A 27,570-nucleotide genomic window follows, 5' to 3' on the forward strand; every position below is an offset into this window, starting at 1 on the left:
CTGAGTTCAATTTTATATTTTTTTTTTACATAATGATTAAGCAGCAAAGCCTCAGTTCATTTGGGGAGAGAATTAAGTGACCAAGAACAAATATTAACTAATGAGAGTGCAGTAAGAGACCCACTGCTTTTGCCCATGTGCTACCAGCCTTTCTGAATGAGAGCCCATTGAAAATGGTATAATAGAGGCCTGTAGCAAGGCCAAAACAATGGAACAGCAGTTCTTTCTCAAGCCCTTTGACCATACTGGCAGAGAAATGTGATTAAGATTCACATCAAGAAGCACAGACAGTTTCCACTGCATAAAGACAACCATGGGAAAGCTCTCTCTGAATTAGTGTTGATGGATATCTTCAAAATAATGCAGATGGTTATTTCCAACCTAGATTCATGAATGTGTCTTCCAAGCTCACCATTTTAAGCTAAAAAAGCCAGGAATTTGTTTCCTAGAGCACGAAGACAAACTGCTTAAATTAAGTGTCTCCATCACATGTGCAAGTCCTCAAAAGCCCCAAACCGGTGGTGCAGAACTGCCGCACCATCACGTCCAACTCAGGGCAACAATTTCACATTTTTCAGCCTGGAGGAGTGGCTGGAAATCGGAGTGCTTCTGCCAAGCCCTCAGGTCTGCATACTGAGATAGAAATCTCAGGAGATCAAGCTCTCGGCTTTTTCAGCACTCCTGTCTCTGGATCCAGGCCAAATGGCCACGTCTGTAATCCTTCTGGTGTGCTTCTGGCCATCAGCCTCAGCCAGAACTTTAAACAGAGGAGAAGTGAGGAGTTAAGCTGAGCACATCGGCCCACTGAAGAAGAATCTGTTTCTCAAACCACAACATTTCAAGTGTGATACATAGCTGTGCACCAGCTATACCTGTTCCTGGCTTACTCAACTCTTCCCACTGCTCTTGAAGCAGTCAAAATGAAAAACAGGTACCTGGTGGCTAGCAGGGGGTAGGTATGCAGAGGGCTGAACCAAGCTTCCTTCATCCGTGGCATGCTCTCGTATATTAAGAGGTCTTTCTCCGTCAAGACCACTAACACTGGCTTCCAGTGCTTCTCGTTGTCTCCTGGCACCTGAAAAAGAGCAAAGTCTTACTGAAAGAACAACAGACAGAGCTTCCATCGTGGAAAGCCTGATAATATGACCATGTCGAGTCCTGGGTGAGATAACGAACAAAAGAGAGTTTTACTTCTTTGGCTTTTTGACATCTCCCACTTGAATTTATAACCAGCTGCAGCACAAACAGAGTAAAGTCCAATGACATCTGCTGCTCTCATTAGCACTGCCATTTCCAGCCCCCCTTGCAGCCTTCTCTTACTACAGGCTACTCCATTAACGCAGTCGTGGAAGAACACAGAGGCAGAGCTGGCTGTTCCTTAGCTGCAGTATGTATGAAAGGACCTTAAATGTATGTTTATAACAGGCACCATTCATGTGTAGCTGGCACAGTAACCTGAGCGCTGGACACTGGTGCTGCTGTTTCTATTTTCATGACTGAAAAAAGCTGCAACGTCATCACTATTAAAGAAGAGTGTCAGGTAGTAAAAAATAGTGTTTTGGGAGCAGATGCTTGTTTCCTCAGCTGCTCATGTTTTCATTGCTTCTCCTTCCTTCATACCCTTCTTCCTTCCCAACAGTTTTACAAGTGTCAATTTGTAAAAAGATCCAACTCAGTGATGGATCTGCATCTACTTTTCAAACTCATCTGTAGATGTCTAAAAACTGAGGCATCAGAGCCCTTTACTGGCTGCAGAATCCAGATGTGGAATTATATTTTGCAGGTTAGGCATGTGGTCATCCACATGGCTACAAATTACCATTACGGCGATCGAGCGTGGATCCTGGTTTTTACTTATTCTACACTGGCAGCATGGAAATGTCTTAAAATACACGGGAATGTGAAATGGCCTTAGTTTCAAGGGAGAATGAAGCTCTTGGCTTTCACAGACAAATTCGTAATTTTCCTTTTGGGATGCATAAAGACAAGGAAACCACGTTATGTAGTACACTCACAGCCATGCTTTCAAACCCAAACTCCTTGGCCGGATACTACAGGGAATTAAAGAAATTCTGAGATCTGCTAGAGAATCAGGTTGTCTGCATGATGCCTCTATTAAAACCTTCTTTGGGAAAGAGAAGCACTTGTCTACAGTGTTCTATGGTTGATGCCAGTCTACTTGCTCCAGGTGTGTGTCACCAGGCACATCGCTGGGTGGAGAAACACACAAAAGGGATCAAAGGTTGGCCGGGCTGAGAGTGGCACAGCCGAGAATGGTGATTCAGATCCTTAAGTACGGTATGTCTTAAGTGATGGATTCAGATTGAAAACTGCATTTGAAACACTTGCATTTTATACGAAGAAAGTATCCCACGAATTTCTAAACTTTTAAGGACTTTAAAGATGGTTGTAAAATAGTTTTGCACCAGAACACCAATGCCCAAAGCAAATCTTAAACTTAAACCAAAAATTTTGACTTACATTGCTTTTAAGAGCTATTTTTGCTTCTGAATTAAGCTTTTCCAATCATTATATTCCTGTTCACAGCATTACTTGCTCATTGGTTGTTCATGTCTGTGTGTTAATCAACTTAAACTTGTACAAGGTTCATCCTTTCGACATCTTCAGAAATTTATTTACAATTTTGTAAAGCCCTGTTCCTTGCAGGGGGGTTGGACTAGATGACCTTTGAAGGTCCCTTCCAGCCCTAACCATTCTATGATTCTATGATTCTATGATTTTCTTGTGGTGACAGTTTCTTGAAATGCAACCTTTCATTTTCAAATAGGGCTGAATAGAGAAGCTGAATAATTAACACACCTAGTAATACACTCCAGAAAGACTGCAAAATCCAGAGTTCTTGCAGCCCATATGTCACAGAAATAGTCACAAAAAGTATCCTCAGCTTCTTCATACCACAGCTACTAACTACAGCCAACACCTCGCTTCCTAGCATGGGAATACAGAAATAAATGTTACAGTTAATGTTAACATTTAATAAATAAAACAGTTAACGTTAACATTTAATTTTTGAGCACTTGCCTGTGTTCTTTAATTCAAAGATTTTAGTACATACTTTTGAAGATTTCCAGAAAAGAAAAAGGAAGATAAATATGAAGTCTACCATAGGATGAAAAAGCAGGAAAAAGCAAGATGTTCAGATCCACAATCCAGAGCAGTAAGCAGGCACCATACTGGGCTGTTACTTCTTATTTTCCTATTTTGTGACCACAAGTAATCCAAAGACTACAGGAAGCTGCACACAGCTTTTCTGCAGAACCATCCTGCCTGTGTAGCATTTCCAATCTCAAGCTTTGTTATTAGGTGGCTGATCAGTCAACTGTGACTCCAGAAACTTTGGGAAACACTGCTCCCTGTAAAGCAACCACAAGAAAGGAAGTAAAATTCATTTTGCCAGCTGGTCCCACAGCTATGTGCTGGACAGCTGTAAACATCAGGAGCCAGAATTTTCAGTGTGGATCCTGTGGTTACCACCTGCACAGCCAAGCTCACAGCTTTGCCCCGGTCCTTCCCAATCACAGGGTGACTATGGAGATGTGGCTTGGTCACAAGGTATTGAAGACTTTTTCTCAAGTATAAGTGACCTTATACTACCTCTCCTTGTAGGATATATCCCCTGTTTGTAGGGCGTACACTGGGAAGGGGAGAGAGAACGATGTCTGCCTGTGTCCTGCTAGGAAGTCCTCCCCAGTAAGAAGGGCCACGCAATTCACACACTTTTAATCACATTTTTTAAACCTTGCTGGGACCATCGATGTCTCACTGCTAAGGAATGCTGGTGTAAGCAATACTGCTGCTATTTCAGACCTGAAGAAGGATTTGCGTGCCTGAAAGCTTGTCTGTTTTTTTTTCCAACTGTAACAGCTGATCTAATAAAAGATATTGCCTTTCCTTAAAAACCTTGAATTGCATTACTGTTCCCTGATTTCACTGGGGTTTGGATCAGGCTTTAACAGCTGATGCTGTGCTGTTCGACAGGCAGTTGGCACTTCTGGAAGGTGTCAAAGAGAACACGCTGTCCCGTAAATGGTAATAGCAAATTTTACAAAGGAAGAAGAGCGGCTGAAAATACACCATTAGCCTACAGGGCACATTCAGAACAAAATCAGCATGGGAAATTAATCCAGATCAAGCAAGTGTTATACCAAGAATAACAGCAAATTACAAAACAAAAGCAAAAATCATGCTGCTTACGAGCAGCTAAGTAAGGATTTGTTCAAGCTTTAAAGGTTTTAAAATCTGAAACATCATAAAGATAACTTGAAATAGTTCTGTAAGACTAAATTTAAGTATCATTTGAGATACATTTTAGAGACACCATTTTAGATGATGATTAGGGCCAGCTTCTTAGCCAGAATTTTGCAGAATTCTGGCACTTGCACTACAGTTTCTTCGCTCCAGTTCCTACTTGCTACACATACAATTCAAAGTGCATTGATCTGTGTTGCGGACAAATAAAATCTAAAAAACTTTTCAAACTCAACTCTTTTCAAAGTCAAAAATGTTAGATCAAATATAGACCAACTGCAGAAAAGACAAACCAGTACTCCTCAAACCTCCCACCACACTAAAATGAATCAGCACATTTTTTGCTGGTCTTCTGGGCACTGTTCAGGTAGCAATAAGCGGCAGGTACCAGTGCCCCCTTTCCATGCTCGGCTCATCTCAGCTGAGGTCACTGCTTACATTCCCAGGTGAAATTCCACTTCAAGTCAATGAAGCTGTAAATGTTTATACCAGAAGCAAACTTGTTTGTTTTTTTTTTTTCTTTCCTACACACACTGTGCCTCTAGATCAAAGTCTTCAAGTACCACTCTGAAAAGGGAGAACATATTCTAACAAAAAACCACCAAGTGTGGTGAAGCATCCTTTTTGCTACTTGCAAACCTCTTTGCTCCTCATATAGTCACGCCGTGAAATGCGTATGTGCACCTCTCTGGTTTACCTTTCCAAATTCAGAAAATATTTCATATATGGCAGGGATGAAACCTAAGTTTTTTGTGTCTAACATGATGGCTGGGCCTGGGATGACACCAGAGGAGACTTGCATTCACATCTTGCTCGGCCACAGGCTTCCTCTGCAAAGTCAGTCTAAGTATTCTGCGTTTCTATACGGACACTAAGGTCCCTGCTGGGGTGGCAAGTGCTGCTGTAACACACACAGCAGGAACAGACATAAATGTGAAGGCAGACAAAAAGCACACAAGAACGGCTGCTGTATCTCAGCAGCTACATGGAGACTTGTCCAGCAACCTTTGGCTGACACAAGAGCAAAAGTGCTTCGATGCAGAAAGCAGATGGCTCACGCAGCGCTAGGATACACCAGACCCCACCGCACTGAGGATGCGCCTGAGCTCTGGCTGCTTCTGGAGGCCCTTGCCGTAGTGGGGCAGCATCGCTTCAGCCTTTGCTTTAGGGCAAGACCTGCAGTCTGGAGGACTGACTCTGCAAATAACGTCGTAGGAAGCTCAGCACTACCCGTACGACTGCTCCTGCTGGTGTTTTGGCACCTGCTCACGTGCTTAAGGCCACCGCTTGCAATGTGCCCTTAAAGAGTAACTCCTCTGATACACAGCAAACAATATTTCAAAGCGGAACCAACTTGTTTTTCCTGCAGACGATGGGGACCCCGGCCCCTTAATGGGTATCACAGCTTCAAAATCTTTAATAGTTTTCACATGTAATTACTTGCTGAAAAGACAACAGGCATGTAAGTGGAGATAAATCCTTTTACAAATGGTTTGTCCTTTAGCTCTTTCATCTGCCAGGTCTTCTCTTCGTAAGGTTTTTCTTTGAATTTCAGTTACTACTTCAGGGTGCTAGGAATGGATAAAAGAATACTTCTAATCTATGAGGCTCACAGATAATTAAATTAGGGGCCTCAGCCTACTTAGGAAAGCTGTTTTGTATTTTCATTAACTCAAAAGGGACATTTCAATTACATTCCCTGTTTAGTAAACAAATTACATACTGCCAGCAGACTCCACTGCAGCAAGTATTCAAAATGTGGCCTCTCAGAGAACTGCTGTGAAGGTAGCAAGTTTACACTTACAGTAAGTGGTTTAACCCCCTTTTCCATCATCCCCTCCCAAATCCTAGAGCTCCACTGTCCTCCTCTCCTTCCTTTCAGGAGGAACAACCAAGAAAGATTTTTCTGAAACTTTTTTCTTGCAATTTTCCCTCCTCTCTCACTTAAAAGCTCTCTGTGCTGACAAGAGCCAGCTTCCACACAGGCCGGGATATATTCTGCTACGTATTTCTTGTCTTTTCATCATCTTTTGATGAAGGGCTATGTCCATGTTCAGAATAAATTTGATTCATTTACAGAAACCTACTTGTCAGTTCCTGAAAATAACAGCTGGGACTGAAAAGGATTTTTGCAAGACGAACAGCAGCGATGCAGAAATACACAACGCAAACCCCAGCATATAGAACAACGCTGGTACTTCCGTGAGCTCTTTTGACGGGAGCCAATTTGCAAGGCAGGAGTGGGTGTAAGTGACAGCCATAGGCAGGGGATAACAACACCTCCCACACCACATGCAGATGAGATGCGTTTTGCTGCTAAACTTTGTAGTTTTAAACAGGAAATAATGTGCACACTGTTGAGGGGGGAAAAAAGCTAATGAAAACGTGTCTGGTTTGGTTCTCTCTCTTTGACCTCGGTGATGGCTCAAAGGTGGCTTGTGCCATTATCAGATCTGGATTACAGTCAGTGCACACACAAAAATCCCCCAAAAGGCACAATATTGCCTCCTGCGAGCTGCGAGCGAGCGATGCACGCGCTTGGCCATGGTGCCGCTGCTGCGTGAGCCGCCAGAGCCATGCGGGTCAGGTGGGAACCACAGCGGGGACCACGCTGATCCACCTCTCGTGCTATCCTGAGCGGAGCTTGGGGGTACACGGGCAGCTACAGTTACAGGCACTGCTGAGCACGGACAGGACACCCATTCTCAGGACAGGTCTGTTCAAGTCTGAACTCCTTCTAAATATCCTTTAAAATGACAGCATACAAACCAACTCTTCTCAAAAGTAACACAGTCAACCATGTCAAGCACGGCAATATGTTCAAGCCAATGTTCTGACTCTCTGGACTAAGAGGATTTTCAAACAGCTTTGGCTCATACCCAAATACCTCTAAATGTCAAGTGAAGCAACTTAGTCCTCTGTACTCACCACGTAAGAATGGCAGGTGATCCGAGACCATTCCTACAGCCAAACAAGAACACCCGATCCCAGTTTTGTAGTGGAGGTTTGCTCCAGAGCTCGGCGAAGTCAATCGGAGTTTTTATAATGACTCTTTAAATTTCGGATTAGGTCCTCAGGAAACAAGCCTGGAGGGCTGCATGTCTCCCATGCTACAGAGAATATTAAACCTGATTCTTCTCGGAGGTGCACAGTGGGAGGAGGGGATTCAACACCCACACGTTGAAACAAGGGAAATTCTGATTTGATACTCTGAGAAACTTTTTCAGTATGTCATCCTGGTCAAACACTAGAACAGACTGAAATGTCCACCCACTGAGACATACATAAGATGACTGGGCAAGGCCCTAAGCAAGCTGGTCTAGTTGGCTCTGCTTAGAGCAGAGGGGCTGAACCACAAGAACTCCCTTCCAACCTATATTATTCTGTGAGTCTATGAAGCACTGGAAAAAAACAAGAAGTTCAGATTTGGATCAGAAAGTTATCATTTAGGATGCCCCTGAGCTAAATTTGGTTGCATTATTCCATACACATACAGTTTTTCATGCATATGTGTTGGATGAATGTTGCATCAACATGAATGCAGTAGCCATATAAAATGGTTATCACAGCTTAAGGGTTTGCAGGATGATCTGCAGTTACCTTGTTCCTTAAATCATTTAGAGCTGTATAAAATGTGTATCCTTGATTCTTGGTAGAGTTTAACAGTCTGGATTTCCTTTGCAGTAGACTCCTTGAAAAAGATAAGGAATGTACGGGAGTGGAAAACCTAGCATCACATAAATGTCATAACTAAACGCACAGAAATCCAACTCCAGAGGGCTCAAAAACAAAAAAAAGTGGTAACTCATTTATTTTAGAAACCTCTACCATAAGCCAGGATCATTTTGCTGTGCATGAAGTTGAGATTTGAACGTCCTTAAGTTAGAGCTCTTTTGCAGTGCAATAGGAGACTCTAACTTTCTGATAATGTCAGGAATCTCTCCTGGGAAGACCAAACAGGCAGAGTGCATAGGAGATGGTAAATGCCCCACACCATTTGTTGAAGACATTGATTGCTCTTCACCTTTGAGAAGGTGAAAGGAACTCTGCTGTGTTTTAAGTGTTCTGACACTTTCTGAGTAAAACACATTTTCTTCTACAGCAGCTTCCTTAGACCATGTGAGCACTGTCTGAAATTAATCAGTGGTAATTTATGATAGCCATGCTTTGCAAACAACAAAGGTCCACTCCTGAAAAGATATAGTGTTTGAGCTAAATGATTTCTGTAGAAAAACCTGCACTTGGCTATTTTTTTTTCCTTTTTATTGCTTCTCAGAAATTGCCAAGGGAGAGCAAGGAAGGGAAGAGGACATTTCATCACTCAAGGGCTGTGGCAAAGAAAGACTTGCTCAACCTGTATGTCACAAGGACAGAGACAGAAGGTAAGTCAGACACATGGGAAGGTCAAAACAGCCCAGCTGGCACTGGCAACTGAGGCTGATCAAGAGATAGTGGACAGGCCAGCCCCAGTTCAACTGACCTTCAAAGCCAGTTTGACTAGGAACAAACCTGTGCTGGAAGAGGTCACATTTTAAGTATTGCTTATGAAAGAGGCACAGGGGAAGGAGGAAGAGAAGGAAGGAAAGACTATTAACCTTGGGCTTTTCTAATCAGTTCTACTGATTGAATGGGAAGCCTGGAGAGTGGAGGTGAGCACAAAGCTGCTATATAAAAGCAAAAACCTGTGCAAAAGCAGAGGCAATCGCAGCAATCTCTCCCTTCCAGCACACTCGCACCACACATTCAGGATAAAAGTGAAGATGTTATTAGCAGACACCTTTGCACCTCTTGTGTGTTGATGCATTCTGAGTATGCATGGCTTATCTATGGGATGTCTGGGCTCTTCACACTGCAAGTGAGGGTGACTGTAAACTTGCCTTCTGAAACATCTCATGAACAGGCTGGTGATAGCAACTGCCTGAAGTTTTAATGAGTTTAAACAAAAATCACAGAATTGAAATGTGGGATGAACTGTACTTCTAAGACATAGATGAGCAGCTGTGCTGTCTCCAAAATAAACACTGGACCTCAGAGCACAATAATCCAAGTACTGAGGGAAAAACACTGAACTTCCCCTTAAAACAGAGCAGTCTCCTTCCTCCAGTAAACCAAGCTTGCCTTAGGAAACACTAAGAAGGACCATGTCATGGTTTTGTATCTTCATCTTCAGTTCATGGAGCCATTTTGCACATTGGGGTCAGCCTCAGAAAAAAAGAGATCATATCTATGAATGACTGAGTTAGAGGCAAGAAAAGAGATGAGGAGCTTTAGAAGCTCTACCACATCTCCTGTGCAACTGCTCAAGAACGGATACTGTTACTCAGTGGTGGGGAAAACCAATTTCCCCCAGGTAGGCTCCAGGATACCAAGAACAACCCTTATTCTCTGCTATGCCCTGCAGGTTGCTATATGCTGGAGTTTTGCGGTGAGCAGAGTTTTCTGCTCAAGCCAAGGTGAAGCATTTTATGAGGGAGTTCATCATCATTAGTGTAGTATAATGGTAATTGTACAGGAGCAGAATCAATGTATAGACACCATAGTTTCAACTCACTGTCTCTAAAGAGTCTATAATTTACAATTGAATCTGACTTCAGCTGATCGAGTGGGTACCAGATCAGGATAAATGAGTAATAATACCCATTACCTCGAAAGATATACACATCTCATCTTTCAATTCAGTAGAAGTGCATGGATTTCTAATCATCAGCTCAAGAACACTTGTCAACAGCACCCAATCAAACGTGAATACTGGAGTTTTGATTTGAAAGCAGCTTGCAGTCTTTAATGATGGCTCAAACGTGTAAAATGCCATTTGAAATTATTACAGTGCCTGTTTGGTGAAGGACAGGTAATCATCAATGTCTACATTAAAACTACAGTGACTGAAATCTGTCCCAGAAGATGTTCTGTGCCTTTCTCTATCACACTGTCTTTCTGAATATTCAGCCTCAGAAATGATGGCCCATCATGACAGGTACCTTTTCAAGACTGACAGATTTGACTACTTTACTCAAGAGTCATTATAAATCACAAGTGCTGGAAGAAAAAATAGTAGGGGAGCAATACAGAGAGAACAAGATGCTTCTTTGTCATTGTTATTATGTTGTCTCAAGGACAGTCCAGAATACTGTGTCGTTTCAGTCTATTGTGTCATTGATCAATATTCAGTAATACTGATGGACTGCAATGCAACTAATGACCTCAAGCAAATGAGTGAATTCACTACACGCCTGGCACAAAAACATCTTATCTTCAAAAAACAGTGACAAAATCTTTATGTTATGCTTCATCAACCAGAATTTTGAGCATGCTGAGAAACATCTGGAAGCCTTATTGAAAAAGCAAAAATTCAAGTAGAATCCTTAATAATTTGGCTTAATTTTGAAAAAATGTAGAGCAGCCACAGGTTTGTGAAAAGTTTGTTGAACATTAGTCACAATTTGGAATCCAAACCTATTTATTTAGTTGCCTAAGTAAAGATCTATCACAAAAAGTTCCTATATTTGTCTTTTCTATGATTTATTTATTTACCTGGTTGTCATTTTGAAAGCCATTCAATTATTTGAGATCATATCTTTTTTTAAATGGATAGAAACAGAAAGTCTGTATCTCCACCAGCACAATAACAGAGCTCCACAACATATCTAAGATACTCAGGGAATATACCTGCTTTCTTGCTGGGGAAAAAAGGCAACTTAAAATACGTAACTTTCATTAGAATTTGTTTATCAAATTCAGAAACTTCTGATGAGCAGGACAATCTTTTTTTCCCCAGAAACCCAGCCCAGCTTCAAGAGACCTCTGCCCATCAAACACATTTTCAGTTTGCTATGCCTTGGCAACCAGTACGGAGAGCTGGAAGACCATCCAGTAGGTCTTCACGGTGGATCTCAGTATTGGTGGATCCCAGGGTGCCAATAAAGGTAGGAAATGAACAGCTATTCATTTAATATCCAATTCACTTTCTTTCACTCCTTAACCAGGACGGAGTTGAATTTTAACATCTTTGTCCTTTAAGAGAGCTCTGTTTGATTTGGGATTTGCTAGTTTTCTAAGGAATGGGTAAAGAAGACAAAGAGGATCTAATAAAAAGTTCCATCTGCCCCATTGAAAAGCTGAGAATATCCTTTTTCTGCCTTCCAAGAATCATAAAATCATAGAATCATAGAATGGTTAGGGCTGGAAGGGACCTTCAAAGGTCATCTAGTCCAACCCCCCTGCAAGGAACAGGGATATCTCCAACTAGATCAGGTTGCTCAGGGCCTCGTCCAACCTGGCCTTGAACGTCTCCAGGGATGGAGCATCCACCACCTCTCTGGGCAACCTGTTCCAGTGTTCTACCACTCTCATGGTAAAAAATTTTTTCCTAATATCCAACCTGAACCTACCTCCCTCTATTTTAAAACCATTACCCCTTGTCCTATCACAACAGGCCCTCCTGAACAGCCTCTCCCCATCTTTCTTGTAGGCCCCCTTGAGGTACTGGAAGACCGCTATAAGGTCACCCCGGAGCCTCCTCTTCTCCAGGCTGAACAGCCCCAACTCTTTCAGCCTGTCCTCATAGGAAAGGTGCTCCAGCCCTCTTATCATCTTCGTGGCCCTCCTCTGGACCCTCTCCAATTGGTCCATGTCCTTCTTATGTTGGGGACTCCAGAACTGGACACAATACTCCAAGTGAGGTCTCACGAGGGCAGAGTAGAGGGGGAGAATCACCTCCTTCGACCTGCTGGCCACGCTCCTCTTGATGCAGCCCAGGACGCGGTTGGCCTTCTGGGCCGCAAGAGCACATTGCCAGCTCATATTGAGCTTCTCGTCCACCAGTACTCCCAAGTCCTTCTCCTCAGGGCTGCTCACGATCCATTCTCCGCCCAGTCTGTATTTGTGCCTGGGATTGCCACGACCCAGATGTAGGACCTTGCATTTGGCCTGGTTAAACTTCATGAGGTTGGTACGGGCCCACCTCTCCAGCCTGTCGAGGTCTCTCTGGATGGCATCCCTCCCTTCCAGCGTGTCGACAGCACCACACAGCTTGGTGTCGTCGGCGAACTTGCTGAGGGTGCACTCCATGCCACTGTCCACGTCACCGACAAAGATGTTGAAGAGGGCCAGGCCCAACACGGACCCCTGAGGGACGCCACTCGTGACCGGTCTCCACTTGGACATCGAGCCATTGACCACTACTCTCTGAGTGCGGCCATTGAGCCAATTCCTTATCCACCGAGTGGTCCATCCATCAAACCCATGCCTCTCTAGTTTAGAGAGAAGAATGTCATGCGGGACAGTGTCAAAAGCTTTGCACAAGTCCAGGTAGATGACATCCGTTGGTTGACCCTTGTCCACCGATGTTGTCACCCCATCGTAAAAGGCCACCAAGTTGGTCAGGCACGATCTGCATTTGGTGAAGCCATGTTGGCTGTCACCAACCACCTCCTTGCTCTCCATGTGCCTTAGCATGGTTCCCAGGAGAATCTGCTCCATGACCTTGCCAGGCACAGAGGTGAGGCTGACCAGCCTGTAGTTGCCCGGGTCCTCCTTGTTCCCCTTTTTAAAAATGGGGGTTATGTTCCCTCTCTTCCAGTCATCGGGGACCTCGCCAGACCGCCACGACTTCTCAAATACAATAGCCAGTGGCTTGGCAACTTCATCCGCCAGTTCCTTCAGGACCCGCGGATGGATCTCATCAGGTCCCATGGACTTGTGCACCTTCAAGTTCCTCAGATGCTCTCGAACCTGCTCTTCAAGTACAGTGGGCGGTGGTTCATCCTCACAGTCCCTGCTAGTTCTTTCCACAGCTTGGGTGGTAAGACAAGAGGCTTTACCAGTGAAGACTGAGGCAAAAAATTCATTGAGTACCTCAGCCTTCTCTATGTCCCGGGTAACCAGAGCACCAGTATCCTTCCGGAGGGGGCCTACATTCTCTTTGGACTTCCTTTTATCCCCTACATACCTATAGAAGCATTTCTTGTTGCTTTTTATATCCCTTGCCAAATTCAATTCCTTCAGGGCTTTAGCCTTCCTCACTTGATCCCTGGTCACTCGTACAGCTTCTCTGTATTCCTCCCAGGCTATCTGTCTCCGCTTCCACCCTCTATAGGCTAAGCCTAAGAAGGCTTAAGCCTGTCACTGGTTCAGAAATGTGAGAGCTTAGATTCATGGAAAGCGGGCTAAAAATGGCTTGAAAGATGAACTCATTCAGCCTCTGCTCAGGAAAGACAGACTTTGCTCCCAAGATTTGTCTAGCCTGTTCTGTAAAACCTTCCCTGACACAAATCCTCAGCTACTCTATCACAGTCCTTGGCCAGTTTCACCATTAGGAAATTGTTGCCCACGCTGGAGCACGTGCCACTGAGGTCTTGGGGATGCTGTGAGGTCAGGTATTACATGCTTAGGAGACCTTCGATAGAAAGGTCAAATTTGGTTTTCCAGCTAAATGTCTTTGTAAGATGGTCATCACTCTAACCCTGCCAAAGTAATTTCAGGAGAGTGATGGTCACAGAGGAAATGGGTAAGTGGGAAGAAGGCAGGAGAGAAAGTTCAGAGCTAGAGGATACCTGCGGTTTGTCACTGGTCCTGTGATTTGCTGGATAGCTGTCACCACCGCCTGTCTGGTACATGAAGAATCGCACACACATCCCTAACGTTGCAAAAATAACTGACAAGGCAGCTTTAATAGGAAACCAGTATTACCAACTCTAGTCAGCCAAAGCTCCCTTGAGGATGTCAAGTGGGGCTTGAAAATCAGTCGGAGGTTTCCTTGGTACTTGAAATATATTTCTAATTCTTGCTGATCCATCAAGCCTTTTTGCTTTGCTGACATTCCATAGTTTCAAGCTTTTCTCTGTGGCTAGGAACCTACAATAAAAACGAGAGCTCAGCTTTCATAAAACCTCTTTATTTCTGAAGATGGTAGTAGAAGAAATACCCATAAAGCAAAAGTATTCAAGCTATGAGATTTGGACCTATGGTCAGGATGTGACTGCCGCTTCTCAAGAGGCATCACTCCCAGACCTGAGACTGCTTGTATTACAAGATCTGACAAGGTCACAGCCCAGGGCCGTATGGCAACAACTCTTTTCATTAATCTATTATCTACAACAAAATCGTAGCAAATATTGAAGGGCATGTGTTAATAGAAACTATGAATATTCAACAGAGCCATATGAGGAAGACAAACATAAAGAACCTTCTACTTGGCAGTTATCTACACTGAGCTTTAAATTAGCCACGCAGGACAAATGGATTTAGTGCTGTGCCACGTTATTTCATCTGGATTACTAAAAGATACACAATTAGGATCATCAATCTACAGACCCAAATCTACAAATATCAGCAAATTACATGCTATAAGCTATACAATTTTGAAAGCTAATGCTCTTTATCTGGTTCTAATTCTCAGTGTTTCATATTTTTGTAATAATCACAGCATTTAACTATTCATAGGACAATTCTACTGAGAACTGAATATTCCTGTAGAAGAAAAACTTGAAAGGAATAAAGTTAATTTCTGAAGCCAATATAAACAGATTGCATGGTACAGGTTATCTCCCTGGGGCCAGGATGGTAAACTAAGATTTCGGATTTAAGAATTATCCCTGAAATACTTCCTGGTAACGACATTAGACTTTTACATCACATATCCAAAGAGAAATGATTTTTGGCATGAACGATACACGATATCATGAACTAATTGATTTCATCAATGGGAGACTCTTTCCTGCTGTGGGCTAATAAATCATTCCAGCCAGCAAGTGCCAGCTATTTACAGTAAGAGCTGGCTGAGGGTAACATGAACATCACAGAGCTCCTATTACTTTTGCAGCTACAAGAAAGTGAAAACCCCAGAGGATAAACATGTATTAATATTATCCAAGTGAATACACCTAATTCTACCCTTGGTATTAGAAATGTATTTGCACTGAAATCACTGGGAAATTTTACAAATTATTTCTTCCAGTTTTATTCCTACCATGAAGATAAATATTTGTCTTTTCATTAAGATCTCTCTTGTAGTTTGTGCTCATCTAAACATCATACACATACTGGTATAAAAAAGCTAAAGTAACTCAGTTGAGTAACACCAGTATAAAACTGCAAAAGTGAAATTGGAAACCATGTACTTCAGTAACATTGTCATATGCAAATATTCACATAACCCATTTTAAAAGTACAGCAAATGGAATTGGATATCGTACCAGTGCTTTCATACAAAAATTACTGGATTTTTAAATACCATATCCTCATTAGCTTTTTTATTTCCTGAGCCATATGGAAAACAGTCAGGCACAATTAACTATTTGTCAGAAAACAATCTATTAATTAACACCATTCTGTGTGAATGAGCTGAAAATCATGCTCTTTGCTTGCCAAAAAGCTTCAATTTCTGCCTCATGTTTGTGCTCAGAACTAAACATAGCTGCAGATACGCTGTTTGACATAACTGACCACGGGAAAAAAGAACAACTGCTGCTGAGGTTTTTCAGAACCAGCAGCCAGCGAGATTTTTCTAAAGATAGGTAGGGGGTCAGCAGGGCTTCACCTCTGCATCTCGTAAAATTCTTTACTGACAGATCTTTGATTAAACTGGGCAGAAATAGAATAAATCCCAATTAAGACATTCATATTTGTGGCACAGCTTGAAAGAGAAAAGAAAGTGAGGGGAAGAGTAAGTTACAGTGTTTTCTAGGCTTAACCTTAAAAATATAGGACCTGACTTCAATTATATTTATATCCATTCAGTTCTACTGACGTCAATGGATTTACTTTTAAATTATGCCAGATGGAAATCAGGCTAGCTATTACCACATTTTCAAGCATATAACCAGCACCCCTTTAAAAGCACCGTTTATTCCAAAGCATGTCCTCAGACAACGTGCATCCTCAGATAACCCAGACAAAATCAGAGGAAGGGGCAATCAGTGACAGGGAATGCCAGGGGAGAACTGCAGAATGATACAGGAGGAAGGGAAAGAGGAGATTCGGAGCAAACTTCCTTTGCTGTTATCTGCACGTGCACGTAATCTTCACCGCTGCGGAATCCTCAGCACTAAACTGATAATCTCTGGGGCTGGCACAAGACAACATGGTGGCTATTTGCTTGCCTAGTAGAAAAGCAGTCTGTGATCTGTGTTACCTCTGGGATCGGTATTCTTGTATTTCATTTTTCAGTAGAGCAGCCTGCAACGCTGCTGCTTCCAAAACTTTGTACCCCTTTGCAGGTCCAGGCAGGGCCACAGGTGTGTAACCATTATCAGTTAGTGGCTGGCTCCTCGTAACTGTTTTACAGAATTGTTCACTCGCTTGGATGCGACTCTATAACCACAACCCATACCTCTGCTTGTGCTTGCAAATATCCAAGCAGCTGTTTCAAGTTATTTGAAGAGGCTAGAGTCTGAGGTTTTACATGATGGTGTCCAGGCAAATGGAAAGTGATGATGTACATGACCTTTGCTGAGTGCAAACAGCCCTTCTGTCCAATCTGAAGTGAAAGAAGACAGAGAAGCTAAAATTGCTCTGTTTAAGGTCTCCTTGCAGCTGTGCAGACTTAATCTGATAGGGTTATGAAAGGTTCAGAGAAGGTTGGTCTTATTCTTGCCACTCAGGGATTTTTCAACACCTTCCAGCCCACGCAACCACTTGTACACCTGTCTGCACCCAGTGGTCTCTGCAGTGTGTTGGTGGGCTGCTCCTTCTACTGTCACCTTCCCACAGGCTGCTGTAGCTCAGCTTCATCTCTCAATCTCTTCCAGCGCTGTCTCACATTTCCCTTCTCCCAGGCTCTATTCGTCTTTCTGCATCTGTCCATTTGGCTTACGTCCCACAGGAACGAAAATCACAGCAAAGAGACAATGTCTGATGTGCGGTTCCACGTTTCCTTCTTCCTCCACTTCACCTACTCAGATGGTTAGAGTTTGGAGCAGGGTCTGCTCCTAGTGGTACTGTTTGTGCTGTAATCTTGCACCATGGCATTCCAGGTTTGGCTAGTCCCTAGGCCCTCTCATGCTAAAATAATTATTAATATTATGTTATTAACCACAATAATCACCATCAGAATCAGTGCTGCTCTCTTCCTGTTTTCAAATTCTTCCAGCAACAAAGCAAGAACCCAACAGTATGTCGGCTCGTCCTCAATAACCAGCATTCCCAAAAAAATGCAAAAGCAGGGGTCTCAAGACAAAAACGCCACAGAAAAGGTTGTCACACTATCCTGTGCAGCTGTGCAATCCCTCTCTTTGCTGCTCCTCTTTGCAATACCTCCATCTTCTCCCAGTTGCCTTTGCCTTGTTAACGACTGCCTGCAGTTTTGGGCATGCAGATTTAAACCTCTGTTTTGAAATTTTAGGTAGGACGTTCATGTATTCTTTAACGCTATGATTCAGGGACCCAAAGAACATAGCAATAATGAGCATTTTTAAAGTGGAATGAACACGTCTGTATTTAAACCTAAAGTTTTAATGTCACCCCCTGAAGGGCCCTGCAGAAAGCCTCAAGGGATGAGAAGAGGCCAGAGACTACACCATAAAAGACTTCCTTTCATAATAACGTACAAGCTTTTTGTTCCATAAACAAATAGGTAAGCTTCTATTTCCATAGCAGGCTTCTCCTCAAAGTGAACTTTTTAGAGCCATTTCCATAAACATCACTGACACTTCCAGTATGAAGCACACAAAAGCCGCAATATCCATACTATGCATCGGCAGCCTGCTCTGGCCAATGTCTGCGACTATTTTCAGCACAAGATCAACAAATGAATGCACAGCAGCATCTGCTCAGCAGAAATGTGTAAATAAAAAAAGCCCCAACAATAACACAATGTGCTCACACAGTTTCAGGGATCTTCACTGCAGCTAACAGTCGTTAGTGTGTAGTAATTAAAACCCAGGTGCTTCCTTCCACCAGGGCTACTGTTACCGTACAAGCACCTGAAACTCAAGGAATCCAAATAACATCTGAGAAAACCTTTGTTAAGTCCATTTGTCTTCAACAGCAACATCACTACATTGGGAGCAGCAGGTCCAAACCCCCCCAAAGACTCTACTTATTTCTTCTACACCCGAAGAAACAGGCACTTGGCTCCAGAGCCCCTTTTTGTACCCTGACTATTGAACAGGCACGCTGTACAAGTGGATAACAACCTTCTAAAGGAGGAGGTGGAAATCTCTGTACTTAAAAAAGATGTTCCAGGGTATCCATCTAGATCTCTGAGATGGTCCTCAACAGTCTTGCAGTTGGAGCTGGTAAAAATGGGTGAGTTTTTGCTGAAGTTGCTAGAGTTTCTGACAAGATCATAGAATCATAAAATGGTTTGGGTTGGAAGAGACCTCAAAGATCATCTAGTTCCAACTCTCCTGCCATGGGCAGGGACACCTTCCACTACACCAGGTTGCCCAAAGCCTCATCCAACCTGGCCTTGAACACTTCCAGGGATGGGGCATCTACAACTTCTCTGGGAAACCTGTTCCAGTGCCTCACCACCCTCAGAGTGAAAAATTTCTTCCTTCTATCTAATCTAAATCTACTCTCTTTCAGCTTAAATCCATTACCCCTTGTCCTATCACTACACACCCTTGTCAAAAGTCTCTCTCCAGCTTTCTGGTAGGCCCCCTTTAGGTACTGGAAGGCTGCTAGAAGGTCTCCCTGGAGCCTTCTCTTCTCCAGGCTGAACAACCTCAATTCTCTCAGCCTGTCTTCATAGGAGAGATGGCTCACTCATCATCTCTGTCCCCTGCAGCTGGTTGTTTAGGGCTTACATTAAAACTGGAAATGTTGCTTTCTTATGTAGTCATTGTGTAACTCTTCCTTCCTTTCCTAATCCTTCAAGTAAGGAAAACAGCCAGGAGGAGGACATTGTGCATCTTGGGATTTTTGTCCATATCTCCATGGGAATGATTAGCAAAATACTGTCTGTTCCTAGATTTACAACCGTAAAATGAGATCAAAATCTGGCCCTTCGAGGGAAGTGTTACTTTTGGAAGTGATCGGAAACAGCTGCTTTCAAAACCAGTGATGCTGACTATTTGTGGTAATTCAACAATTGCTCCTTAGAATTTTACTTGTGAGGAGAACTTTGCTGAAGTATTGCTAAATAAGGTATCTACTAACCAAAAAAATATTGTAATGCTCCCAAATTCTTTGCAATGCCATGATAATCATTAGATGGTAATCTCTGACAAGGTTAAATCTAACGTTATTCAATGGCTGTTCCCCAAAGTAAAGTCCCTTTTGGTAGTAAAATCATTATCTTACTGTTTAAACATTCAGGCTTTCCTCTCTATTTCACAGTTCATAAAGAACCTTTATGGCGTTAAGATTTTTTTTTTCCTAACAGACAGAAGACAGTTTGTTTTTCCTGCTTTGATTAAATCTTACAACCCACAAGCAGTGAACCTGTGATACTGCTCTACTGTTTTTAATTGCCTCCTTCCATTAAGATGCCAGCACTGTACGTCTTTCCTGCAGCCCCAGCGCGATCTCGCTACGTGCCTGGCATTTGCGCTGCCGGGTCTGAGGTTAATGTGCACGCTGTACAACTCATTAGCTGCACATTACTATCAGAGCCAAAAATCAACATGATTGATCCAACAATATGTTTGGGCTCGGGACCGAGTCTCAAATGAGGTCTCACCAAAAGCAAAGGTCAGCAACTTGGCACCAATTTTGCTGTGCACTGAGAAAGCTTTTCTTCCAAACTATTCATCAGGGAAGGTACAAATGACAACTCAAATGGGTCTCATTAAAAACGAGAAGAGGAAACCCCTTGGAGAGGGCAAGGAGGCTCCCCCACTATGTGTTTTGGTTTTTTTTTTCAGTCCTTTCCTAAAACTTTTATTTACGCTACAGTAAAGACAAGGTAGAGCTTAAAGGTAGCTGTGGGGCTTGGGGTTTAGGAGACCCATTAGACTAATTATCTTGATGCACACTATCAATTACTGTCCAGTTAAGCAGAGAAGATAACTCTGAAGGCAGAAATAAATCTTCAGAACTGAAGTATCTGGGGGAAGTGAATAAATGGATTATTTTTTTTATCAGCACTATTATTTCTTTTAGCTAAAACTCCAGTGTCAAAACATTTCTCATCTTAAGATAACTAAAATAAACCAGACACTAGTTTAAGAGTGGGAGAGAGGAAAGAAACGATACAAGAAATCTTTTCAACTGTGAATTTGTTTCAAGTACAGTCCTTACGAGGATTTCACTCATAACTCAAGCACTTGTGCCACAGTCAGGCCCTGAAATCAGTACTTTGAAATATGCTATTTTACCTATGGTATCATCATGTTCTTTCTTCCTCAGTAACTGAGGGTGTTGAAAATGCTATTGATACAACAATTAGGCTGTACGAGAAATACTTCCCTGCAGTCTCCAGAGTTGCTGTGTTGCAACATGATTGTCTAACAACACATTTTTGCAAGGACTGTCATGGTATTATGGGTATAATTTTATTTTTACAGGATACAATAATAAGGTAAAAGGCTGGTGTTAATAGCCTTAGGAACCTATTACATAAACAGAGGTTGAGGATTAAAATTGGACTGGATTTGTAGAGTCTGCACTGAGTAAATGTCTTGCCACACTGAAAATTACAATGCATATAACTTTTCCCTCTTCACTACTTTTTTAAACTCTCCTATTCTTCTAAAGGTCAATCCCTCTTTCCAACAGCGAACACAGCTTCTTCTCAAGGTATTTTTAGAAAATCTGTTTATTTTTCTCTGTTAACAGTTGTTTGGCAAAAAAGGAAACAAGGCAGATATTGCTTCTGCTTATACCAGCAGCGATACTCTGCTCTAAAAACACTTAGATCATCTGCCCTAAAAACACTTGTGGGTAGAGACAACGCACCTCTGATTGCAAGCTGAGTGGGTGAGCAGAATGGGGCAACACCATGCAAAAAAAAATAGGGGAAAAAAACAAACGTTTTCCTCTAAATTAGGGCATTTTTACTAGGAATGGCTCCACTTTTGCCAGTTTTCTCCACGGGGATGAGCTGAGGGTCCTGGGGGAAGAAGGGCTGCAGGGCATAGAGAAAAGGTTTTTTTAATGGCCTATTCTCCTGCTTTCTCATCTATTTATTCATGCCATTAATCAAAAAGCTGAAATGGGAGTATTGTTGTGTTAGAAAAAAAAACCCCGATGACTGGGGTGAGAGGAATTCGTACTGGGCAGAGCCTGAAGGTCAACGCGCCTCTAATGGGCCCCTCCATTCCCCTGAAGGTGATTTTTAACTTCAGGAGACAAAACCAGCAAATAAGAACAAGGTGACTTTAAACAGAGAAAACGCAGCTTGACAAGAACTTAATGTTTGGAAAATCTGGGATTTTCTAAGATAGACAATCCCTTTCCTTTCAAGCTTCTTAATGCAGCCAGTAAGCAGAAACATGTAGACAAACGAGCAAACAGACACAGTGCAAGGGCGTAGCTCTTGCAAAACAGTCTTTCTCAGCATCCATTGTGTCATAGCAATGTGTAATGGGGGTTTATCAGTCCTGCAGATGTAAGAATAAATCTGTTTGTCCCTTACAACTGCAGTGGGATCTAGGGGCCAGAGGGTGAGCTGGGTGTCCACAGTGCTGCTCAAGTCAGTGCGGTTGATGAGAGAGATGCTCAGGGCTTTGCTACTGCTTAGCCTGCATTTGCCTTGCTCTCTGTTTCAGCTGAGTTTGCCCCAAAGCATTGCCTTCATAGCAGCCTCCTCACCCTGGAGAGACGTTCCACAGCATCTCCAAATGCCTGGGATGAGCTCCACACCTCCAACCAGGCAAGCACAGGTGCTCCCTTTTCCTACCCTGCCGCTGCTGACACCCTGCTTGCACCAGCAGAAGGAGACAGAAACACATCAGGGCAGGAGGAGACCAGTTGTTTTGGTGCTTAAGTGCTTAAAATAATTGGGAAGGGCATGCCCCGCTCTCCACTGATGGCAGGACTGGATACGGGTTCAGCAGAAGTCTCTGCTTCCATATGTAACACGTGTTTTATTAAGGAGAGGCTCGTGTTGCATTATGTCCCACTTGAAAACCAAGGAGCATCACTGTCTCCAAACCCTTCACTGTCTGTCTTGCAATATTTACTGTCAGAGGCTGAGACAAAAAAGGAGGCCTTTCACCTGCTTCTGAAGGAAGAGGATCAAAGCCCTTCTTCACATGACACCTGTATCTTTCCTGCTTTTTTTTCAACTGAACCTGACTGCAAATACATTGAAACACGGGCTTTCAAGCCTCAAAAGATGAGCTGACCCGGCACATCCATGAGGTGAGGTGGACCCTTTTGGATAGATCCAACTGCAGCTGCCAATGTGAAAGAAGGAGGGCTCAACATCCTGAAAATTTAACAAGATCTAGGAAGAATATGCCTCATCTATTGAAATCTAGAAAGTCCCTTGTCCAGCAAAATCCAGCCCAGCCAAGCAGCAGCTCAGGTTTGGGTTATGTAGAAGAAAGAGTTAAGCACCCGTGCCGCAGCAGCCACGCCGTGTGAAGTGGCAGGTGCTCAGGACCACGCCGGGACGTGCTTCCACAGCCACCACCCCACCACACTAGAGGAACTGAGAGAAACAGCTCCCACACACCGGGGAGGCAGCGAACCCCCCCTGTTTCCTTTCAGCATCCTTTCCTCCTTCCAAGCCATAGCCCATCATTTCCCCTTTCAAACCCTGCCCCCGGATTTGTCGGTGGGACATCTGCAGAGGTTCCTCTTCCAGCAAAGCCATGGGCCACCACATGGATCCCACCTGTGGTCCATGTCCCCCCCTGCCCACACAAGCACAGCTGCCAGAGCAGGAGTCACGTCTCTGGGTTCACAATTCCTCCTGATGCAGGAAGGGAGGAGTTAATAAAACTTCATGGTGGGATGACATTAAAAGGCACTTTCTTGTCGTTCCTGGGGTTCATAGGAACAGTAATAGCAATATGGCTGTATTTTATGGAAAAGTTAAGTTGGGACAGTTTGATCAAAACCAAAGCAGAGGGAGAGTGGGCAGGATGTGATTACCTCTGCTGGGATCTGGCCAGAACTAATGCAGCCCCCATGGGAAGGGCAGGGCCCCAGTTTACACTTCAGCTCAATTTCTGCAAGAATAATTTAACACCTGAAGGCTACCGCAGGCACAGCGGTGCTCACTCACTATTTAACTGTGCTCTGGAATTATCTGATAGAGGGGTTTTCCTTCACTACAACCACCAAACTGTACCGCTGAAATACAGGCTTTCGAGCTCAGATCCTTCATGCCTTTACCTTCACATTCCTGTAATTTTTCATGATTTATTTACACTTACTCTTCTTTCCAATCCCCTTGCACTGAGCACTTCTGCCTGACTTCGATTTCCCATTTGCTTGGCTCTCATTGACATGAGAAGAACCAGCACGTGTGTTACAGATAAAGACTGGCAAAGCCTTTAAAATAGTATGATGAAGGAAAAGGCTGTTTTCAGCCCAAGTTTTCCTTAATATATCCATTTACTGAAGGGACCTAAAGCAAGAAGAGAACGATGTTACTGCTTATAGAAGTGGCCTGTGGAGGAACCTCACTGAAGCTGGGAGAGGAAATTACTCTTAATGCTATTTCAGGTTTACGTCTTTCCTAAGAACAGGCTGATCGTTATCCCAGATAATGAAGACTGTTAATGTAATTAAGCACTCTGTTGTGGTGTTTTACAAAGCAAACAAATAAGTTCCGGAATTAATAAGCTGCAAGGTTAAGTGAGACAGGGCAAAAGCAGGACTCTTCATTTGGATGTAAGTGCTCCACAGCAAGTAATCATCTGGGATTTAAAAGTACAATTTCTAATTGAGGAGACACAGAAGATTTTTTGATTTGAGGCATGTGTAATCTCCAAAAGGTCAGATCAATTTTAAGATTATCACCAGCTGTATATTATCAATATGAGAAATTGGGTCCTTCTCTAACCCCTCAAAACAGGAGGCCAGGATCAAATTGCTTTGCTCTTCTTCCTGGGCATTATAGACGGCATAGCATTTCCAAACATGCCTAGATAATTACTAAAGAAAACAGAGACTGAATGAAAAGAACAGAAAAAAAACCCTGTAGAGACTAGAAATTGTAAAGGAGACCACATTACAGGAATGAAATCTCCTTGCAAAGAAATTAGCCATTTAAGTGAGGGTTTTCTTGGCAAACGCTCATGTTTCTAGCAGGTTATTTATATGGTTAAACCATACACTGATTTGCACTGGGGGATAAGACACAGTATAACCCAAAATCGCTGCAGTTTCAGCCTAAATACACACAGGTACTTTCCAGGGCCAGAACACAGACCTGGGGATCAGTACAACCCAAATTTTCTTCCTGAACATGCTGTTGGTTCAGTCTGCGCAGCCTGACGAGGTGGCTAGCCCAGAGGAAGTGTTACACGCTGCCTAACGAGGCAGCCCTCTTTCCCAGTGCCTGCCCCTCTGCCGCAGGCTCTCGCTACTTCTCTCGTGCTGGGATTTGCGTTCGTCATAAAACCTGCAGAAAACTCATGCTACCCCACTGAAATTAAGGAGTTTTCTACCAGCATAACTATCTGATCCGGCTCAGGGTGACTCAAGACAAGCACCGCCACCACTCTGCTGGGAGAGCTAAGAGGGACGACGGCAGCAGCCCCAACCATGGCCATGGCCATGCCAGGGTTTTTAAAATGCTGCCTAGCAGCTGCTGTGCTTCATGGGAAGGTGGTCACAATCAGATATTCACAACGTTAACTAGAGGCAGTATGTTTTAACTACGTGGTGGGCTGGTGGTTTTCTGGTGTAAAGACATTTTAAGCTCACTTTTACAATTTGGAAATTATATAAAATTTTAAAACTGAAGCTTCTCTCCTGTGCTTTGAAAACTCATTTGTCTGTGATGAGAATAATAACGTGACTCTATTGCTGTCTACGTGTTTTGCTAACCAGTGAACATACTTCCAAAGGAAATGGTAGAACAGAAACGTTTTCATTTCATACTGGGGAAAAAAACAACCTCAGATACACTCTCATGTCATTTGCTTAAATCTTGTTTGGACAGCTTGCATGGCTCACAATCTTGCTATTATCACTACCTCCTCTGAATTAAAGCGAGAGCAGGAAGATAAATATAATACTGCAATACACGGCTCGATACCGAAGAAGATCACTCTGCTGTGACATGCCTCGCACTTCAGCTCTAATACAATGATATGGTTATCTAAGGTGTGAGGAGACAAACAGCCTGTAATATATTAACACACTTTTCATTTCGGAGATAGCGTCAGGAGCTGAAAAACAACTCAAATTCACCGTGCCGCTTTGGTTATTTCCCCTCCAATACCAGGTATTTTCTCCCCTGTGAACCCCACACCAGATTTGTGGGAGCAGCAACAGACTTGCCCTGCGCCAGCAGAGCACCGTGAACAGGAACCAAGTGCTGGGGTTAAAGATCTACTGAGAAAAGCCCATAAGGGCACTTTTTCTGCAGCTTCAAATATTAACTTTATAAAAGACAACTTGCAGCAATTCCCATTTTTAAGTTACTCAAAGGAGCTTTGAGATCATTTTAAGATGCCCACTGCTTGTAAGACATTTGACATCCAGAAAGGAGAACAATCTCTGGCTGCAGAAGTGCTTTTTCTTTCCTCCAAACCTACATTTAAAGTGTCACTGGCACAGCGAGGACAGGGAGAGACACAGAGCTCGGGGTTTCAATTAAGTGGGGTTCTTAACCGACCCAGGTACCAGCCTGACGCCCGGCTACAGCTTCAGCTTCCCCTGAAACCAGCCATGCTTCTGCCTGTGTGACTGACTGCTGAATTGGCAACAGCTACCTTTGCAAAACCACTTTTGCCAGAACACCTTCTTGTGTTTTCATTAAAGAGGCAAGAATGTAGATAAAGCTTTTGCCAACAATATCTTGGTCTATTGGAATAGACATTACAAAGTGATAAACTACCATTTCCTCAGTGTTTTAGCTCTCCAGTGCAAGAGCAGAATTTTGCTCCTTACGAAGGAAGTCAACAGTAGGTGGATAAGCATGAGGAGAAAAGCAGTGATGCCTGTTTCAGCTCCTCTGTAAGCCACAGAATGTCCAGAACTATAAGAAAGTGGAGAAAAAGAAAGGTGGAAAAGACATTTGTACAAGGATTGAAAGCATTCCTAGAAAGAAGAGTGGCAATTAACACACATATGGAAAAGCTCCTCAGTCAGGATGACATTAGTAACTGCTTTTTTTGTATTTGATCACTAAAAGTATCTTCACAGGGAGCATTAAAAAAGGAAAGATGTGGAAAGATTAAAACCCATGCGTAGCTGTTTCCTCCCGCTTAGCCTGCCAGTTAATCCCACAGGTCTTGCTGAAGTGAAAAGACACATATAAGAAAGAAAAGGTGACGGGGAGTGCATGCATATCATTACAAACTGGTACTTGACATTCTCTTAGTTACAGAAAAGTTTTAGGACGCTGGTGACTATTATAACTCCCTAATCCTTGGCTGGTTTCAGAAACCCTTCCCATAAGGTCAAGGTCAGGACAAGGGTAGTGCCTTAATAAAAGAGGGAATATGGCATCTCTAATGATTGCTTCTGGCTGTTTTTCTTCTTCCCTATAAGAATGCCACGATGAGCGTTTGCTTTCTTAAAGTGATGCAGAGCTCTTTGCTTTCACCTGCAGACAGACCCTCACTGCCCACCCTGGGGCACAGCCAGGGACCTGACAGGGGACCTGCAAGATGGATGTTTATTGCTAAAGACCACAAATTTAGGGCCGTCTTCACAGGAAAGCTCGGTGAAGGTGGAAGAATCCTGTTAGCATGCAATTGCTTAGTACCTTAGATAACCTACTATTTATTTTAATGTTACCCACCTGAGGGAAGCTCTGCTAATGAATCTATTTTTGTAGTACCATAAAGGTTGAAGTTTAGAGCTAAGTTTAGAACAGAGACATATAAAAAATGTCAAACCAGGAAACAGCTTAATGAAAGCAGAGAGTAATCACAGCAAATTACAGTGAAATTTCGATGGGATTACATTTTGAATTCCCCAAACAAGTAGAGGAATCCATCTCACTTAACGTCGTTCCATTTTGCTGAGAATTCACTGTAAAGATATGCTATGTAAGTAACATCATGTAATACCATAAAAGGTGTCTTAAAAGTTACAGTCTAAGATGCTTTTCAAAACAGAGTTCCGATTTCTTCCCACTGCAGTCTACAAAAAAATATCAAGATATGCCACAAATTATCACAAAGAAAAAAAATTAATTGTAACATTAGGAGGAATAAAAGGCACATGTGTTATTTTGTGGGTACTAATAATGCAGTCCCTCTCTAAACTCCAAGTTTAGAAATCAAC

The 27,570-nt window shown here is 43.0% G+C and overlaps 1 protein-coding gene across 1 annotated transcript in view; it reads right to left on the reverse strand.

Moving 5' to 3' along the window:
* SNTB1 (syntrophin beta 1) overlaps window positions 1–27,570 on the reverse strand; it is a 120,304-nt gene that overhangs the window by 11,056 nt on the left and 81,678 nt on the right. Inside the window, exon 4 of the mRNA XM_086608800.1 lies at window positions 936–1,075. Coding sequence (XP_086464926.1) covers window positions 936–1,075 — 140 coding nt within the window. The remainder of the gene's footprint in view (window positions 1–935; window positions 1,076–27,570) is intronic.

This window comes from Tauraco erythrolophus, chromosome 3, assembly GCF_009769465.1.
Source record: "Tauraco erythrolophus isolate bTauEry1 chromosome 3, bTauEry1.pri, whole genome shotgun sequence".
Taxonomy (NCBI): domain Eukaryota; kingdom Metazoa; phylum Chordata; class Aves; order Musophagiformes; family Musophagidae; genus Tauraco; species Tauraco erythrolophus.